Source organism: Triturus cristatus, chromosome 2_1, assembly GCF_964204655.1.
Source record: "Triturus cristatus chromosome 2_1, aTriCri1.1, whole genome shotgun sequence".
Lineage (NCBI taxonomy): Eukaryota > Metazoa > Chordata > Amphibia > Caudata > Salamandridae > Triturus > Triturus cristatus.
Window position 1 is genome coordinate 1,047,232,558 of NC_140581.1, and position 20,500 is coordinate 1,047,253,057.

At 43.2% G+C, this 20,500-nt stretch overlaps 1 protein-coding gene across 2 annotated transcripts in view; it reads right to left on the reverse strand.

Annotated features, from left to right (window-relative positions):
• The window catches only part of LOC146866324 (E3 ISG15--protein ligase HERC5-like), a 551,381-nt gene that overhangs the window by 229,900 nt on the left and 300,981 nt on the right, over positions 1-20,500 (reverse strand). For both annotated transcript variants that reach the window (XM_085635591.1, XM_085635598.1), the window contains one exon: positions 5,518-5,625. In XM_085635591.1, coding sequence (XP_085491717.1) covers positions 5,518-5,625 — 108 coding nt within the window. The remainder of the gene's footprint in view (positions 1-5,517; positions 5,626-20,500) is intronic.

Sequence of the window (20,500 nt, forward strand, 5' to 3'; positions counted from 1 at the left end):
GTGTACCCCTTATATAGAAATTAAACAGCTCGACAGTTTCACCTCCTCTGCTTCCCTTGATCGAGAGCCACATAATGTCTGGACTGTCACAATGATGTCACAATGATGTTCAGTAATTTGGCAGCCCAAGTCGATCTTTATCCAAACAATGAGACCTCCAGAAGGCCGCCCTCTCCCCATAGAGGTAGCAAATCTAAAGAAGCAGGTATAACCAGATTTATATAATGGAATTAAGCTCCATGTTTCTTGGAATATGCAGATATGGTGTTCCTCAATCAAGTCGTTCCAATCGGGAAGCGATATTTTACTATGGAGACCTGCAATATTCCAAGACAAAATTTTAAGCTGGGGTGTTGGAGTTCCGTCACAGTTAAGGATTTGTTTTATCAAGCAAAGTGGAATGGGAGGTGAAACAGAAATGTTAGCAAGCGCTATGACCCCCTGGTCCCTTAAGTTGCATCCTAGGTTACCATTATGGCTGTTAGATTGTAACAGAATTAAAGGTTCGTCAAAAGTGGTACTTGAATGAATAATGTTAGGGGTACTTTGATTATTAGTAGTTGGAATGACTTGCAATTCCTGCCAAGGCTGGTGAGCCCCGACATAGTCTATCCACAGCCTCTAACAGAGACCCTTTAAGTGTAGGTAGTAGCTTCGTACTATCGTGAGCCCTGGCCGCAGCAATTGTTGGAAAACACCTAATCTGAATGGATAAAGAATCAGGAGAACAAGTTCTATACTATAGGGCCAAGAGGTTTTCCGCTAGGTCTGGGTTAGTCAGGGTAAGTTCGATGCAGTCAGTAAGCTGGTTAATTGACATGCATCTCCGTGCCCTGACTATATCTTCCCTGATCAGTCCATTGTATCCCTTAGTGCTTTAGTTGGCATTCAATACCCCTACAGGGCAGTAGCGGCCCGTGGAGTGAGTGCTGCGGGGTGGGGAGGGCGGGGGGGGGGGAACTAAACTACGGAATACGGCCGAACTGAGGTAATTAAACAAATAAATAAATAAAACGAATTTCATTGCGTGCGGTGCATTGCCAAATTTGTTTTATTTATTTGTTTGTTTACTTACCTCCGTTGAGCCGTTTTCCGTCGTTTGCTACCCCCCACCATGCTCCTCCCCTGCCCCGCCCCACTACACTCCCTCCACGGGCCGCTACTGCTACAGGGCTAAGAAATAGTAAGAATGATAAGTAAAATTGATTTAGCTTCAGGAGGTAAACTAATGCTACATGCAGATTACATTATAGTGACACTGTTTGAATCCAAGAGGATCCATTAAACACTTGATAGATAGGTTTTAAAATCAATTGGAGTACAAGTGGAAATGATATGCAATATAATAAAAAATCTAAAATATTGAGGAATTCAATTAACTAAAGGCTTAGATAGTGTGTTATCAGATAACAGTAATCACATTAGGAAAAAGTAATTTAGATTTTCGACCTGATAGCTTTCTTCTTAAATTTCAACATTATTAATTTACAGGAGACCTGGGACACCACTGGTGATTTATTCCTAGAAGGGTATCTTTTACTGTCAATGCCTCTCTGCCCCAAAGCAGGTGAGCGAACGGGGGGGTGGGGGGGGGGGGGATTGGGGGGGTCTGGCCACTTTTCTAAAACTTAACCTGGCACCTAATCCATTTCTTAATCCAGCCCCCTCTCCCTTATTTTTGGGAGTTTTTTATCTTCCAATCTTCTTCCTTTAATTCTATGTATTAATATCTATAACTCTATTCATGGGAGGGAGAAAATAAGACATATTTTCAGAGGTGACCACCTTCCTTGATTCCTTTTTTCTTTCTCATTTGACCCGATCTGTGGCCCTATTTTTATTGGGCGACATCAATTTACACCCTTTCAAGGAGTGCCATTGTACACTACACAGGATTTAGACATACCCGGGGAACTTCAGGTCCATATAAAGCACACAACCGGAGAATAATTAAATAATCTGCTTTCACAATTTAACTTGGTCAATCTCCTCTCCAAACATACCCTGGATCAGCCAACTGTTATTTTAAAGGGCATGGTGGTGGCTCTATTATTGATTTTTATTTTTGTTTCAAGGGTTTTTTCCCATCCTTGCCAAGCTTTGCACCAGTTTGGAGCCCTCAGAGTGACCATAATCCTCTCCTAGCTACCTTCCACTGGGGGGCAGGGGGAGGAGGAAAATGGGTCTTACAGATCTGTATCTAGCCCTCACTAATCCCAGGGATCAGGGCCGTATGATAAAATGGGGGATTGTTATTCCTGAGGAATTCTACTCCCTCATGGTCCACTCATGCCAGGTGGACTTTGACACTTACCTGGCAGACGCCCCTATGGTCCCCCAGATCCTCATAGCATTTGACCAAATTAGTGCTTACATCAATAAAGCGCTAACCAAACAGTGTTCAGGGGCTCCCACCAAACTGTGCAGATACCCATTTTGTTAGGACCCAAAGAGAGTTAATAGCTACCTTAAAATGTATACCCCGGGACAGGGTCACCATTCAACATGCTAGAGCAGCTTTTAAAAATGCCCTTAAGAAATGGGAGCTGGAGCTGAAGAAGAAGTTATGGTATCACATGGAAGCTGCAAGTTCTTTACATGATAGTGCTAAGTTTTGGGCCATAGTGAATCACCCCTTCTTCAAAGATGCCCAGCTGTCTGACCAGCCAGCCACGGTACCCGGCCAGGCTTGGGTTGCTTCACAGATCTTTATGACCTGGAGGAGATAGGGCTTTCCCTCTTGCCCACTCTCTCCCCTCTTACTGCTCACCTTACAGTGGTGTGGGTTGAGTGAAGCAACGTCATCCAATCCCTGCCCCTGGGTAAGGCCCCGGGGGCAAATTGGGTTCTGAGAGACATCTTGAAATCCTTGGGTGATTTGTGGGCCCGATTATCACCTGCCATATTAATGCTGCTATAAGAGCCCCCTTCTGGCTGCATGGAAACGCTCTGTTATTATTCCAATCTTTAAAAAAGGAGACAGGCCGACCCGGCCTGTTACAGACCCATCTCATTATTCGATGTAGAGGTTAAGATTATTGGGAGGGTCATTCTTGAGAGACTCACCTAATGGGCCGATGACAGGTCTTTTCTCTCTGACGTCCAATACAGTTTCAGGTCAGGTAAGGGAACGGTTGAACAGAACCTCAACCTCCATTTCCTGATTGCCAAATATACTCAGGCAAGGGGGGGGGGGGTTTGGGGGGGAAATCCATCTGACATTTATGGACCTCTGCTCAGACTCTGGTAAGGTCAATAGGGAAAGACTTTGGTCTGAGCTGGGGTCCATGAGGTGGACCAAGTCCTGGTCGCCTTCATGAGAGATCTCCAAAATGGAACAGGGTGGTCAGGCACAAATGGTGAATGCACCTAGTCGTTTGTAATCAAAAAGGGGTGCATTCTGGTCGCCTTCTTATTAATAATGTATATTAATCGCCTGGAGAAGGTTTTAACCAATATTGAGGCAGACGTTCCCAGGCTGGAAAAAAGGCTAATTCCAGTCCTTTTTTATGCAGACGATTCAGTTTTAATTGTCTGCACTGCCAAAAGCCTGCAACGTCTTTTAGACTTTTTAAAATCATTTTTATGAACAATCTGGACCTTTCTACCAATTTTAAAAAAAACTGTTTTTGTGGTAGCTGGCCCAAAGAAAACAACCATATATCGTACTTTTTGTGCACAGGGCCAAGAATTAACCAGGGTGTGCAATTTCAATTACCTAGGTCTTCTCTTGAACCCTGGCCTTAAATTGTCTCCATTGTTAAGGAAATTTGAATACCCTGCAAAAAGCTCTTTCTGGTACACATGATTTTGCCAGGCGAATTGGGCACAAGCCCCCTACACTTCTGTTAAAGTCTACAAGGACAAATGCATCCTAATGGCCACTCTTGGGTGTGAAATCTGGGGCTACACTAACATTGACTCCTTACAGTTTATCGTAAACAGAACCTGAGAAATGTTCTGGCTGTCAGCAAGAGCACCTCACCTGAGATCGTTCATGAGGAATTAAGTCTGGCATTTATCTCAGATCTGATCCGCATTTGTCCGTTACTCCTTTGGTGCTCTGTCTGGCACAAAGTGGATCTTCATCTGAACAGACTTATCCTCTAGGATTGTTTGACCCTGGACAGGTATGCTCGGATCCTATGGATCTCATACATTAAGAGGTATTTTTTGGAACTGGCCACCCAGACTTGTTTCTTGACCCCCAGGGTATTGTAAAAAAGGACCTAACCTGGGTGAAGCAGGCCTTTGTCCAGAAAGTGGTGGCCGAAAGGGAGCGTTCTGTCTCAGCTAAACAGTCATACCGAGCCTACGTCAAATCAGTCCCAGGAAAGAAGCCCTATCTTTTCCTGGACATGTCCACTTACCATCAACGTCTTTTAACATTTTTGAGACTGAACATCTTCTATCAGCTGTTATTCCCCAAGGGTGGCTGGTCCTCGCAATCCACCCTACCTCCCTGTACCTGTGACCACACCTCAATTTGCACCTCTATGCATATAGTTTTGTTGTGTCCAAAGTTTTCTACCTTGCAACACAAAGTTCTAAGACTTATTTTAGTAGCAAAGGGATTTAGTCAAATTAGACCAGCCTATCTATATCCAAAACTTTTGGCCACTCTCAAACTGTGCTTTTTGTCTCCCATTCTTTATCTGGGGTCTTGCATAAATTTTGTTAGTACTGTATTCTCTATATTTATATGCAGGATTTTTAGCATTTGTATGAACTTAATGAATTAATGTAATTGCTTTTGAAAATATCTTATGCGTCAAGCTCACAGTTTTTATCATAAGATTGAAATTAAGAATGTATTGGTTTTTTAAATGTACACTTGTATGATTTTCTTTGAAAACCGAATAAAAGTTGATTGATTGATTGAATTTAGATTTTGTCAAAAGCAATAAAATAAATGTATGTTTCTGGAGAAGAGAACAAAAAAATACATTACTATTTCGGTACGACTTAATATTAATTATTTTTCAGCTGGTTTTCCATGATCCCAGAAAAGATTCTTTGTAAAATAATTTTTCAAAGTATTTCAGAAATTATCCTTGTTTGTGCATGTTAGTGCTCAGGTATAAAAAGCATCCCAGATATTGTTTGTTTTTGTCACAGACCTTCACACTCACAGACTCTCAGTGCATATAATTTTCATATCAAATACCCTTAAACTGCAATGTACTGCTGTGATGAGGGGTGTGCTTAGTGTAGGCTCCGGTGTGAGTGCAGCAAGGTGGAGACAGTACTGTGGGCTCAGTGTGACTGCTTTTGGGTTTAGTATTGATAGCAGAGATGGGATTAACCGTACACAAAGTCACATTGATGATAGTGGAGTATAAAGAACATAAGCTTAGTTATTGATTACAATTATCCCAACCTTTGATAAATTATGCTTGGCTCAATTAGTCTCACTTTCTTTGTGACTTGCCTTTTTTTTTTTTTAAGAACACCACATAGAAAGCACCTGTCACTTAATCAGCTTATACTTGGTTATACAAAACAATGCAACTGTACCTTTTGTTTGAGAGCTAAATCAATTTGAAGCACTTGACGCTTTGCAAGTACATTGAGGACTAAGGGAAACCGGAAACAAAAGCCAGGCATATGACAGTCATCATAGTTCTGTAAGAGAAAAGGAAGGTATGCAGTTGAAGAACAACAAAACACAAAACACAATCTTGAAAATAAAATTAAATATTAACCCTGACATGCCCTGTGCATGAGGACCTTTGTGTGTTTTTCCTTTCCTCACATGGTGGTCCCGATAGGGAAAACAAGTGGCAGTCGCCACTTCAGAAATATGGTTGGGTGACCATCACTTTGACAAAGGCACCTGTGGCAGATTGGCTGTCAGGAAAAAGTTTACAGTGGCAGAGCCATTTGAGGGTCAAAGCCATGCCTTAAAGGAAGGGGCTGTGGTGGCTTTAAAATGAGCTTTAGGAGGCTTGCGTACCCAAGCTTCCTTGCAAAGTCTGAGGCAATAAGTGTGACTCCTGCTGACTGATTACCTGAGTGAGGCTCATTATGAGGATAAACAGTGGAAGAGTGTAATGCAGGTAAAACATCCAGTCTATTGCAAAGCCATCTTCTAGGGGTTGTCCACAAGGAAATCCAACCAAGTAATAGGTTGCAGTATTTATTCAGAGTTGTGAAGAAATGCTCCTCCAGATACCCAAGACACAAATACAACGGTTTTAGAAACTAATGGTGGAATTCCAGTTCATACTCCTCTGTGTGCAAGCATTCTACCTTCATACTGTGAGCTGCTACAATAGAAGCTGATAATTGCCAAATGTAATTTACCTGTACTTCACTGTCAGAGACATAGTCCCTCAGCACAGAGTTATTATGCCCTTATACTGTCACAATTTCTGGTGTGGAACTCTGTGTGTATTTCGTTGTCAGAATCTGAACCTGAGCTGCCCTTGAGATTGAGGGAAGGGCATTCAATGCTACATGCATAGCTCTTAGCTGCAGCAATTTTTCCTAGGGTCTCCAGGGGCCATAGACTGATGTGTCCCCCAGATGGGCTCTCCATTCTATGACAGATGCAACCATCACTGTAGTGAATGTGTGAAATTGAGGACACAAAAATCCTCCCAAGTGTCAGAGCTGTGACTGAGTACACCACTCCAGTTGTTAAATCACAGATGCAAGTAAGATTATGTCCTACAGGCAACAATTGCATGCAGTTTATAATCTCTTAGAAGGTCGGAATTCAATTTCCTTGATCTTCAATCTTCAGAAGAATGCACACAACGGTGCAGTCAATTTCTGGTAATAATCCTATAACTTGGAATATTTTCTCTTATACAACTCATACAAATTCCTGCTACTCTGCTTTAAAAATCTATCTTAAATACCTTCTCTCCCAAAGTAATTTCCAAGTATGGGTTGACAACCATACTTCCAGCCACTCAACTGCTTTCTCAACTTTAATTTCTACAGTGTTCTCTCTCATCTTCACATTATGGAGTACATTCTCTGATTAATCATGTCTTATATCAAATATATCTGATAAGTACGACCATTTGTCTACATAGCCCATTTGCTATTACTGGTGTACACTTTGTTTTCTTTTTCTTGTTCATTAACTTAGATCACTTTATTTTCTTTTAATTAGTGCTTCTGATGTAACGGATGTGAATAATCTCCTATTGATATATATATATATATTGCATGCTTGCCTTGAGAAGAGCAGAGTCAAGAATGATACTACTAATGGGTACTGAAAACCCATTGGGACATAATTTGGATGCTGAGTTATATGTGCACCTTTAATGGCTCTCAAACTGAAAATTCATGTGGGGCATTTTTCAGTCTCTATTTGGTCTTTTCTGCCTTTTTGCACTTGTACATATTTCCACGCTTGATCAATAATTGTCAGTTGTCCATTATTCTCATTGCATCTCTTCCAAAACCATCTACTTTTTGTTGGCATATGAAACTTACCTCAAATTAATTCAGTATAATCTCTTCTTGATTCAAGATTGGGAACGTAATGAACTTTGACAACAATGTGTACTTTATTCATGAATTTACATACTTGATGTAAATGTCTACCTCCAATGGTACTTTACCTTGATTGTCATTCATCAAATCACAACTCCCTGAGATTAATTGTAATGAATTTTGTAAAACTTTATTCACTTCAACAAATAACCACCATGGTGGCTTGAACTACTGTGATTCTAAATTGATTTATAATTTTATTTACTTGTAATTCATATATTTCGATTGACTTTGCGATGTATGTCTAGTATGTCTTCAGTTTCTATTACTTAATTTGAAAATGTTGCTTTAAAAGAGACATTCTGGACATTAGGACTCTATGGTCCAGCTGAAGGCTGAGTGCCGAAACGCGTCGACCGTCCTTTTTTGCGTGTCCTTGAAGATTTTGATTGAATAAATACTTAAGGTGAACTCTCTGTGGTGCCGTGCTTTCCTTTGCTGCGACGAACCCTGGGACTCGGGGTGAAGCCTGAGAGAAGTTTCTGTTCCATATATATATATATATATATATATCGTCATGTGATCAAGGCTCCACGGAGCCGAAACGTTATGGCCGTCGCTCTGGGTAATAAATGAAACCAGCACAAATTCCAGGCTCGTGTACTTACTTCTTTGGCAGTTGAAGGACTTTCAAGGCTGATGGGAGTAGTCTTCTTGATATATATATATATATATATATATATATATATATATATATATATATATATATATATATATATATATATATATATATATATATATATATATATATATATATATATATATATATATATATATATATATATATATATCCAAAAACGTTCCAATCACGTTCTCTGGTCTTAGCAAAAAAACAAGAAGGACACCGAAGTTAGATATGGAGGTTTATTAACATCATAAACCCTCTGTGAGGCGTTTCAACTTCAAAAAGTCTTGATCACACAACGGAGTAGCAGGTTGCAGTTACTTTCATACACTTCCTATATGTTATCGACATAGACAACGGACATATTACAGCTAATCAGAGTCTACGTCTCTATACATGATCGCCTTCTTAATATAGTCAAATTACAGTTCTGCAATGCCATTATGCATGTATGCGAAATGAGCAGTGACTTGTCCATCATGTGAATTTTGCCACAGTATTCAGCCAAATCTACAAGTCTAATACATGGTGTATATTGCGTGAGATGACACGCGGAAAGTCCGTTATGGGGAATGCTGGTAATTGTAGTTGATAGACAGTGTGTTTTCGTATTCGCATTGCGATGTCAGCACTTGCGTATAGGTTACTTGGTGGAGCTATCACCAAATATGTAGCATCTAATGTCAAAATTGTAGCCTCAAATCCTGCTGGCCACCACGGTGATGGTAAAATTCCCTGATTAGTGGGAGTATGTTTCCTAAGAGCACATATAGCGCGATATACATAGCCTCGTAGTGCATTTTCACCATGGCTAGTACAGGAAAACTAATAGAGTCATGCTTCGACGTCTGTAAGAAGCAAGTGTAGATAGTAGTCACATTGCCTGAATGTGCTAAGAAAAACAATCTATCCTGGCGCTGTGGCTACCATGTGGCAGACATTGTGATTACGGTATTCCCTGGTTAGTGGGAAGTCAAACTAGTAGTAATCCTGTGGTGAAATGAGTAACTTAGGGTGCAAGGACTCTGCTAATGTCTCATACACATTGGCGTGTATACCTCTATTGTATTTCCCTGATTAGTGGGAAAAACCTGAAGAAAACATTATATAACTTAGAGATGTGTGGTAAAGCCCCTTTTCCCTGTGGCGCAAGTATCAGGAAGTTGTATCTAGGCACATCTGCAACCTGTCTAGATTCATTGCCCCCTCTCCCACCTATTAAGTGCACATTAAAATAGGAAATTATAAGTAATAACAAATGCAGTACAAAAGGTCTTATCTGTGGACATGGTGCAGCAGAATGGTGTCACAAAGAAAAGGTTAGGGATCCCCCTGTCACAGGCACGAGACCGGGACCCTGATACAAGTGCACCATAGCGACAGAGCCAAAGGCAGCTGGGAGGATATGAGTCATTCATATTTGCCAACCACTGTACTCCAATTTAAAAAAATATATATTTTATTGATGTACTAATGTATATAACATCGTAGTTTTGTGCGTGACTCTCTTTTTTCTTAAATCTTTTGCAGGAGGAAAGAAAGGGACCACGTCTTGTGCCTGTGACAGGGGGATCCCTAACCTTTTCTTTGTGACACCATTCTGCTGCGACCATGTCCACAGATAAGACCTTTTGCACTTCATTTGTTATCACTTATAATTTTCTATTTTAATGTGCACTTAATAGATGGGAGAGGGGGCAATGAATCTAGACAGGTTGCAGATGTTTCTAGATACAACTTCCTGATACTTGCGCCACAGGGAAAAGGGGCTTTACCACACATCTCTAAGTTATATATTGTTTTCTTCAGGTTTTTCCCACTAATCAGGGAACTACAACAGAGGTATACAAGCCCTACGCGTATGAGACATTAGCAGAGTCCTTGCACCCTAAGTTACTCATTTCACCACAGGATTACTACTGGTTTGACTTCCCACTAACCAGGGAATACCGTAATCACAATGTCTGCCACATGGTAGCCACAGCGCCAGGATAGATTGTTTTACTTAGCACATTCAGGCAATGTGACTACTATCTACACTTGCTTCTTACACACGTCGAAGCATGACTCTGTTAGTTTTCCTGCACTAGCCATGGTGAAAATGCACTACGAGGTTATGTATATCGCACTACATGCGCTCTTAGGAAACATACTCCCACTAATCAGGGAATTTTACCATCAGCGTGGTGGATAGCAGGATTTGAGGCTACAATTGCGATATTAGATGCTACATATTTTGAGATAGCTCCACCAAGTAACCCATATGCAAGTGCTGACACCGCAATCCAAATACGAAAACACAATCTCTATCAACTACAATTACCAGCATGCCTCATAACAGACTTTCCGTGTGTCATCTCACGCAATATACAACATTTATTAAACTTGTAGATTTGGCTGAATACTGTGGCAAAATTCACATGATGGACAAGTCACTGCTCAATTTGCATACATGTAAGGTTTAATAGCAGCATTGCAGAACTGTAATTTGACTATATTAAGATGGCGATCATGTATAGAGACATAGACTCTGATTAGCTGTAATATGTCCGTTGTCTATGTCGATAATACAGGAAGGGTATGAAAGTAACTGCAACCTGCTACTCCGTTGTGTGATCAAGACTTTTCGAAGTTGAAACGCGTCACAGAGGTTTTATGATGTTAATAAACACCCATATCTAACTTTGGTGTCCTGCTTGTTTTTTTGCTAAGACCTGAGAGCGCGATTGGAACTCCGTTTTGGATTTATATTGAATTACCGGTTCTCTCCGCCGGCATCGCGCCACCCCTCTACGGGTCCAGGATCTCCGGAAGGAGTGACTTTACTGTATGTATATATATATATCTAGGCTGTCGATCGGACGAAACGCGTCATGGCGACATGGTGATTGCTAAAATAAAATATTCAGCACAATACCGGGTCTGCTCTTGTCTTCTTCAAGTAATTGAAAACGTCGGACGAGTTCCCAAAATATATACATATATATATATTCTGAATTTAGGAGCCCTGTTGAAGCTGGGGACACCTTCTGCTATAATTTAAATTATGAATTTATTGTAGAGAGTTTTGATCTCTTATGGGATTGATCTGCAAAACTTCAAAAATACAATAAATTATTATTTCATTTGCATCAAAAGTAACCGGACCCCTGAATTAAATGTGAGAGCCGATATATTACTCAAAAAACATTATCAGTTCAACTAACATAGATACAATACACATTTAATATGTCATGCCTAAGAACACTTCAGTCACATTACAGTAGCCAGTCACAACTGTAAAAACCACAAAGGGCATCCCCTACTCTATGAATCAACTGTAGTGAGAGGAACCTGTACTGCAGGGTGCGTCTACAGCTCATCACCTCTTAGTAATGTAGGACAAGAGATGCTCTGCCAAAACATTCTTGATCAAATACGAATACATGGGACATTTCAGTGAAACGTAATATCAATTTGACCAAGAATATTTTGGCAGAAGATGTTTTGACATACATTACTAAAAGGTGATGTGCTGTAGGCCCACCCTGCTAACCAGGTTTCAGAAAAGAGAACATTATAAGCATCCAAAACCTCCTTTTGATAAGGTGCAAAATGGATTCTGCTGCCATTACGTGGAAATACAGTTTCTACATGAGGGTAATACACAAATTGTGACAGATTAATATTGACACAGGTATGCAATGCACTCTCCGCCACAAATATCCCACATAATGTAGGTGACTACTTTATTTCCTGAAGGAGCTTTGAAATTCAACAAGCAACGCAGATAAATCCTTCAGACGGCTCTAAAATGAAACACTAAGGATTTCACAGCACTGTACACCTTCATTTACAATCTTAATTAGGGGGTCTAATGGAGCCATCCGGTGAATGGTGTCCCAATGGATCTCAAAACCCCAAATGACATCTCCAAACAAACAAACATTCTGGAATGCCTGTTGTTAGTGATGCAGGACTTGGCAAAGAGAATTGGTTTTTTTTGGTCTGGTGTTTGCCAAGATCTTTTGATTTTACAAAAATGATATGTATAATATCCTTACTTAAAGGGGCTTTCAGCCAGCCCGTTTCATCCATTTCATCTGTTTTGAACATCTGCAGGAATGGTCAGAAGAAAGGCAAATGCTACTTACCAGTATGCATCTGTTCTTGGCATGTAGAGCTGCAGATCTACACACTGTGCATAGATCGCCATCTGGTGTTGGGCCCGGATGTTGCAGTTGTTTTTCTCTTGGAAATTCTTTGGAAGTCACGAGGTATGTGACTCCTCCTTTGGATTGTATTGCGCATGGGCTTCGGCTCCATACTCAGATTGTTTTTCGCCAGCAGGGAAATGATGGAGCGTAGTAATAACAGTGAAGATGTCCATGTGTGCTGTATCTAAATAAGATAACCTGGAACAGATAAAGGTAGTCGGGGAGGCGGGTGGGCATGTGTAGATCTGCAGCTCTACATGCCAAGAACAGATGCATAATGGTAAGTAGCATTTGCCGTTCGAGGCATATGAGCTGCAGATTACACACTGTGCATAGATTGTATAGCAGTACCCATCCCTAGCGGCGACCACCAGTATCTGTTGCAGTGGTTTGAAACAATGTTTTGAGTACAGCCTTGCCCACACTAGCTTGTTGCTTAGCCTGCACATCTACACAACAGTGTTTAGTGAAAGTGTGTCGTGTTGACCATGTAGCTGCTTTTCAGATATCATCTAAGGGGATGTTCCCTAAGAATGCCATGGAAGCTCCTATCTTACTTGTAAAGTGGGCTTTAGGGGGAACAGATAGCGTTAGTTTTGCTCTGTGGTAGCAAATCTGAATGCATTTGACAATCCACCTAGCTACCCCAGATTTGGAGATGGGGTTGCCTTTATGTGGTGGTGAAAAGGAAACGAACAGTTGTTTGGTCTTACGAAAGGGTTGTGTTCTCTCGATGTAGTAGAGTAAGGCTCGTTTGACATCTAATGTATGGAGAGCTCTTTCTGCAACGGTTTGTGGTTGCGAGAAGAATACAGGTAGTTCCACAGATTGGTTTAGGTGAAAAGGAGAAATTACTTTAGGGAGGAATTTTGGGTTTGTGCGGAGAACAACCTTGTTATGGTGCATTTGCAGAAAAGGTTCTTGAATGGTGAGTGCTTGTATTTCACTGACCCTCCTAAGGGAAGTGATGGCTACAAGAAAAGCAGTTTTCCATGTTAGGAATTGAAGTTCACATTTGTGTAGATGTTCAAAGGGAGGCCCCATTAGTCTGGTGAGAACGATGTTTAGGTTCCACACAGGTGAGGGTGGCACTCTGGGGGGAATTATTCTTTTGAGGCCTTCCATGAAGGCTTTTATGGCAGGTACTCGAAAGAGTGATAGATGTTGCCTGTTTTGCAGGTAAGCTGCTATGGCTGCAAGGTGCAGTCTAATAGATGTGTAGGCTAGATTGCATCTTTGAAGGCGTAGTAAATAGCCTATGATGTGTTAAATGGACACATCTAGGGGATCAAAGTTATTGTTGTGGCAATAGACCACAAAACGTTTCCACTTGGCTGCGTAGCAAGCTCTAGTGGTTGGTCGTCTAGCCTCTCTAATGCCATTCATGCAGACAGGAGGAAGATTTAGATAACCGAATTCTAGGATTTCAGGAGCCAGATCGCAAGGTTGAGCTGAGCTGGGTCCGGGTGCCTGATCTCTCCATGGTTCTGGGTTAAGAGGCTTGGAGAGAGGTGTAACTTTTGGTGCGGTACTACAGATAGTTCCAGCATTGTGGTGTACCACGGTTGTCTGGCCCACGTTGGAGCTACTAGGATGAGAGTGAGGGAGTGTTGTTGTAGTTTGCGCACCACTAAGGGAATGAGTGGGAGAGGCGGAAAAGCGTACGCAAATCTGCCTGACCAGTTCATCCATATCGCATTGCCTTTGGATAGTGGGTGTGGATATCTGGCGGCGAAGCTTGGGCATTTGGCGTTTTCGTGGGTGGCGAAGAGGTCTATCTGTGGATGCCCCCACATTTGAAAGTACGGGTGAAGAACTTGTGGATGGAGTTCCCACTCGTGAATTTGTTGTGTTTGTCTGCTCAGCAGATCTGCTATGGTGTTCTGGACTCCTGGGACATGTTGGGCTAGGAGGAAGATTTTTTGGGGTATGGCCCATCTCGATATGCTCTGTGCTAGTTGAGAGAGCTGCAGAGAGTGTGTGCCGCCTTGTTTTTGTATATAGTACATGGCTGTCATGTTGTCTGTGCGAACTAGGACGGCCTTTCCTGATAGGTGTGGTTGAAATGCCTTTAGTGCTAAGAATATTGCTAGTAGCTCCAGATGGTTGACGTGGAGCAACTTTTGCTGAGGTGTCCACCTGCCCTGCATGGTGTGATGTAGTAGGTGAGCTCCCCAGCCGGAGAGCGATGCGTCCGCTGTTAGTACTATCTGAGGAACACGGTCCAGGAACGGTCACCCTTTGGAAAGGTTTTTGGTGGTCCACCACTGCAGAGAGCGATGGGCACGACCGTCTACCAACACCAGATCTGTCAGTTGACCCTGGGCCTGGTTCCATTGGCGCGCTAAGCATTCTTGGAGAGGACGCATTTGGAGTCTTGCATGAGGTACTATGAAGATGCAAGAGGCCATCATTCCTATGAGTTGCATAAACACTCGAGCTGTCAGACAGTGTTCTGGTTGAAATTTGGCGCTTAGGGCTTGAATGTTTGCTATCCTGGCAGGACTGGGGTAGGCTGTTGCTTTCGAGGTGTCTATTGTGGCACCTAAGTACTGTTTTATGTGGGACGGTTGCAGATGGGACTTCGTGTGATTTACTGTGAAGCCCAGTTTGTGAAGTAGCTGTATAGTTGCATGAGTGTGTTGTACACCCTGGTTGTATGAGTTGGCTTTTATTAGCCAGTCATTGAGGCATGGGAAGACGTGTATGTGTTGTCTTTGCAGATGTGCTGCCATGACCGCTAGGCACTTGGTAAATACACGCGGTGCTGTGGTGACTCCGAATGGAAGCACTTTGAATTGATTGTGTTGACCGTCCACTGCAAACCTGAGATACTTTCTGTGAGCTGTGTGAAAGGGAATGTGGAAATAGGCGTCCTTGAGGTCTAGGGTGGTAAGAAAGTCGTTTTGGGAGAGCAGGGGAAGTACCTGCTGAAGTGTGACCATGTGGAAATGGTCTGAATGTATATAGTGATTTAGGGGTCTGAGGTCCAGGATGGGCCTTAGAGTGTCGTCCCTTTTTGGTATGAAGAAATATAGGGAGTAAACTCCCATATTTTGTTGGTGGGTAGGAACTGGCTCTATCGCACTCTTTTGTAGGAGGGAGATTACCTCCTGTTTGAGAAGTGACATGGGGCGGTGTTTTGGTGGAATGTTTGGGGGGATTGATTTTAGTTTGAGGCAGTAGCCTGACCGAATTATTTGTGTCACCCATTTGTCTGAGGTGATAGTAGCCCAGACATGAAGGACATTTTGTAGTCTGTCCCCGACTGGAGTGGGATGATCTGGGGGGAGTGAACGGAAGTCATTGGGTAGAAGTGGAGGCAGAGCGGGAGGTATTAGTTTTGCCTCTGCCTTTATTATTGGTACCCCTGTAGCCACCTCTCTGGTAGCCCCTAGTGAAGGTGGATTGTGTAGGGGCTTTATAGGATGTAGAAGCGCCGTCGGAGGAGTAGCATCTAGATGTGCTTCGAAAGGAAGAACGGGGAAAGGAGCGCCTAGGAGGGTGTGACTGTAAGGCTCCCATAGATTTTGCTGTATCAGTGTCTTTCTTCATTTTCTCAAGGGCTACGTCTACGTTTGGGCCAAAGAGATGTTCTTGGTCAAAGGGGTGGTTAAGGATGGAAGCCTGTACCTCTGGTTTAAAACCGGAAATTCGCAGCCAGGCATGCCTACGAAGGAGGACGCTGGTGTTAATTGCCCTAGAGGCGGTAACGGCAACATCGAGGGCACAGCGTATGGAGGTGTTGGTGATGGTTTTTCCCTCCTGTATTAGCTCGTTGGCTCAATTTTTGTACTTGTCAGGGAGATGCTGCATGATTGCTTCTAGCTCATCATAATGTGCCCTGTCGTATCGTGCTAAAAGCGCCTGTGTGTTCTCAATGCGCCATATGTTGGCCGCCTGGGATGCTGTGCGCTTGCCAGAGGCATCTAGGAGTTTGGACTCTTTATTAGGTGGTGGTGCCTCGCCTGATGCCTGGGAGTTTGCACGTTTCCTTGCAGTGGAGACTACGAGGGAGTCTAGTGGTGCGGGCCCTCTGATGTAGGTGGGATCTGTAGGGGCGGCTTTATATTTCTTTTCGATACGAGGGTTGATGAGCCTGGCTCTGACCGGGTCTTTAAAGACCTCTGGCACGTGTTTGATAACACCTTTAAGCTTGGGCAGAATGGACGTAGCCCTGTGGGTTGTATCAAAAGTTTCTAGGAGGAAGTCCTCCTCTACGGGGTCTGTATGGAGATCAACTCCGTGGTAGTGTGCAGCCCTCTGTAGCAGCTGGTTAAACCCCATAGTGTCTTCTGGGGGAACGGTCTTTAAGGGTAAATGTCGTCCTGCGGGACGCTAGGGATGTCTGGGATGTTGTAATCGTCCCATGGGTCTGGGAAGCCTGTAGAAGTGGGGTCCCCTGTGGGTTGGTCATGGGGTCCCTCCCCTATGTCTTCATAGACATCATCATCATCCTCATCAGGAGACGGTGTGGGGGAATGATGAGGTAGGGTAGGCGGAGGAGATGGAGGAGGTGGAGGAGGGGGTGAGGGTAGTCTCAGAGGGGAGGTACCACAGTCTTTTTTCTTTGGAGGTGGAGCCGAGGAAGGCTTGTCTAGCGGTCTCTTTTTGATGCTGATCATCAAATGTCCAGTTTTAGGCTCTTTAGCAAGAGTTTTTTGGAGTGGATCGGGCCGAAACAGTTCCTCTGAACGGTCGATCCGTCGGCGCCGAAGGGGTCGGAGCCGGGGGTTTTTTAGTCTTGGAATCATCCGTTCGTTGTTTTGAACGGTGTGGTTTAGACATGTCCGGTTGTTTCCTCGGTTCCAAGATGGCTTTCGGCTTCGAGGTGTGGGTGTCGATGGCTTTGGCTTTCCTGCTCGGTTCCGAAGATGGCGTGGATACCGAGGAGCTAGTGGGTGTCTTCGACGCCGAGTGTTTCGGTGTGGAACTCGGCACGGAGGAAGCCATTTTCTTTTTCGGTGCGGAGTGCTTTTCGGCACCGACAGCAGGCTGGCTCGAGCCTGAGCTGCCAGAAGGCTTGATGGGCTTCTTAACCGGGCCCGAAAGCGAGGTATGGGAAGCAGTGTCTTTGATCGTGCCTAGGCCCGAGGGCGAAGGCGTGACCAAAGCCTTTTTCGATGCCGTCGAGGGTGGGGGGTGGGGATCGATAGTAGTACTCACGCCCCTCTGTGCCGGAGTGATGTCCTCGACACCTGAGTCAGCAGTTTCGGAGGCGCTGACGAGGCCCTCTTCGGTGTGCTGGTCTTCGGGAACATCGACGCCTTCTCCGAAGATGTCGTCGGGGATTGCGGTCGACGCGTGTGCTATGGTTCTCCTGGCTCTTCGGTCTCGAATAGTCTTTTTGGACCGGATTTGCACGCCGGACAGTCTCGAGCCTCGTGTTCTGGAGAGAGGCAGAGGTTGTACACCTCATGGAGATCAGTGTGGGGAAATTTGGACCCACATCGAGGACACTTCTTAAATGGAGTCCTTTCCATGAGCCAGGACCGGAGCTGAGGTAGGCCTGAAGGCCTGCGTCGAGTGGGGAGATCGCGATCGAGAACAATACCGCGGAAGGGAAGGATTGCGCGCCGATGAGAAGAACTGTGACTGGAAACGGTTCAGAACCGGAGCGCGAAGAACACATCCGAGCCCGATGGCGGAAAAAAACAATCTGAGGATGGAGCCGAAGCCCATGCACAATACGATCCAAAGGAGGAGTCACATACCTCGTGACCTCCAAAGACTTTCCCAGAGAAAAACAACTGCAACATCCGGGCCCAACACCAGATGGCGATCTATGCACAGTGTGTAATCTGCAGCTCATATGCCTCGAACATAATATTTTAACAGATTTACAATATGGTTTTCAAAAGGGGCTTGGAACCACGGAGCAGTGATTAAATCTGGCCCTACTTATAGGAAAGTATACGAGGGCAAAAAATAGCAGATTGTATATGGTCTTTGTAGACTTAACTGCGGCTTTCGATTCGGTGGTACATGCAAGGTTGTGGGAGGTCCTTGAGGATTTGAAAGTAGACCCTCAAATTATTGTTTTCTTAAGGAACCTTTATAGTAATGCGTCAGCTAGTGTGCGTTTTGGAACAGGGGGGGAACGTACAGCTAACTTTCCCGTAAGAAGGGTGGTGAGGCAGGGCTGCGTGCTGGTCCCCTTCCTTTTTAACTTGTATACCAATGGGTTAGGTGAGGCATTAGTAAGAACGACTTCATGACCTTCCCCATGTTGCAGGCCGACCCATCCAGGTACTCGTCTATGCGGACGACGCAGTTATGTTCGCAAGAACCCAAATTGCTCTCCAAAGGGTCCTTAATGGCTTCTCTGTTTTTATGAAGGACCTAGGCCTCAGTATTAACATCTCAAAGACATACGTAAAGAGATATGGCCGTGGGCCTATGTGGGCGAAGGACATCTTTGTAGAGGGGCAGAAACTAAGTACAACTAAGAGTTTTTCATATCTGGGCGTTTTGTTTAATTAAAACGAATCGTGGGCTCAGCCTATAATTGCCAAAAAATCGATGTTTATCCGGACATCGAATGCTTTGGTGGGTTTTTCTAAGAAACTGGGTCGGAAACCCCCTGCAGAGATTATACAAATTTACAAAGCAAGGTGTATCACCTCCACAATGTATGGATCCGGGGTTTGGGAATTAGCAAATACCACGCAGCTGCAACAAGTGGAGAATTATTTTCTAAGATTTATATTATCCGTTCCCCCTAGTACATCATCTTTTGTTTGTCATGAAGAACTGGGTCTTCCCTTTTTATCTGATTTAATTAAAATAGAACCGATATTACTGTGGCATAGTATCTGGATTAAGGAACGGACAGAGTTAAATCGGGATATTCTCGCTGATTGTCTTAAATGAGATGGAGCCTTAAAACTACCATTGATCAGCTTTGTTCATGATTTTATGAAAGACTTAGGGCACCTAGAATATTTTACAAACCCAAGTTCCTTGCAGATGATTTCACTGGAATCATTAAAAAGGGAGGGGCTCTACATGCTAGAAGAGGCCAGACTGTCTAGCGAACGTACACCAACACCAAACCATCTTAACTACATTTGGAATGGAACCATACTTGTCATTTGTAACTGTTACCTTTGACAGAATGTTATTGGCTAGATGCAGGTTAAATATATTTCATAGACTGGTGTCGTGGCCCAAAATGAATGACTGGTCGAGACAACTTCCGCCTTGTCCTTGCGATAATCACTCATGCCAGTCTACCATCCAATCCGTTTTTTTCTGTAAATTTTATTCCGAATTAAGAAAAACGTGGTTGGTTCCGCTTTTGAAAACTTATGGGCTGAGACAATGTCGTTCTGCTTTTTTAAAACTTCAGTTGTTGGATAATGAACATGCAGTATGGAGGCTTGCTATGTTTTTAAAGAGAGTATTTTATTCAAGGAAAAGTCTAACAATCACTGATGAATTATAATTATTTGTTGAACGGTTTTAAATTCTCATGGTATGATTTTTTATCTATGATTGTGTTTTTGCCCAATATGATTGCTGCTACTTCGTAATTTTACTTGATTGATTGTAAAATGTTTTTTAAAATTGTGCTTTTATGATTGTAAATTTGTAACAATCGAATAAAGCGCTATGATGATGATGATCTGTTTTGTGTCATTCACATGTTTCTTATGCTCACTGCAGCATACAGCAAGGGGCAGCGGGTTGGCCTACTCCAGCCACTCGCTAACTTTGCTTAGAGTGACTTCATTTTGCTCTTTCACGCAGAGCACATCTACACAAAATTAGTTCACTTAAGTGCCAGTGTTTTTGTTTGTACTTAATTATTACTTTAGTGTTGCCTTTGTGTTAACAGCCTGATGTGATGATAGCAGTATGCTTTCTACCAGTTCTTTGAAACACAGGGCACGTTTCAGATTTATCAGTACCTGCCTCCAGCTAATGAAGCTGTAAATTCCTTTTGGAGCTGCCTTTTTAGGTTGAGCATTCAAGAGCTCTTGTAACTTCCCTTTTGGGCTTAAAGCCATCCCCTTGCTATCAGTTTTTTTGCTTTGGTGTCCTTTAAAAATCCTTTCTTGCTAGTGGTCAGTCCTGCCTCCTTGTCTCTCCTTATTCTCTTTCATTCCTCCCAGGCAGCAGGGACTAAGTACTGAATCATTACGCTTTGGTTGTATATATG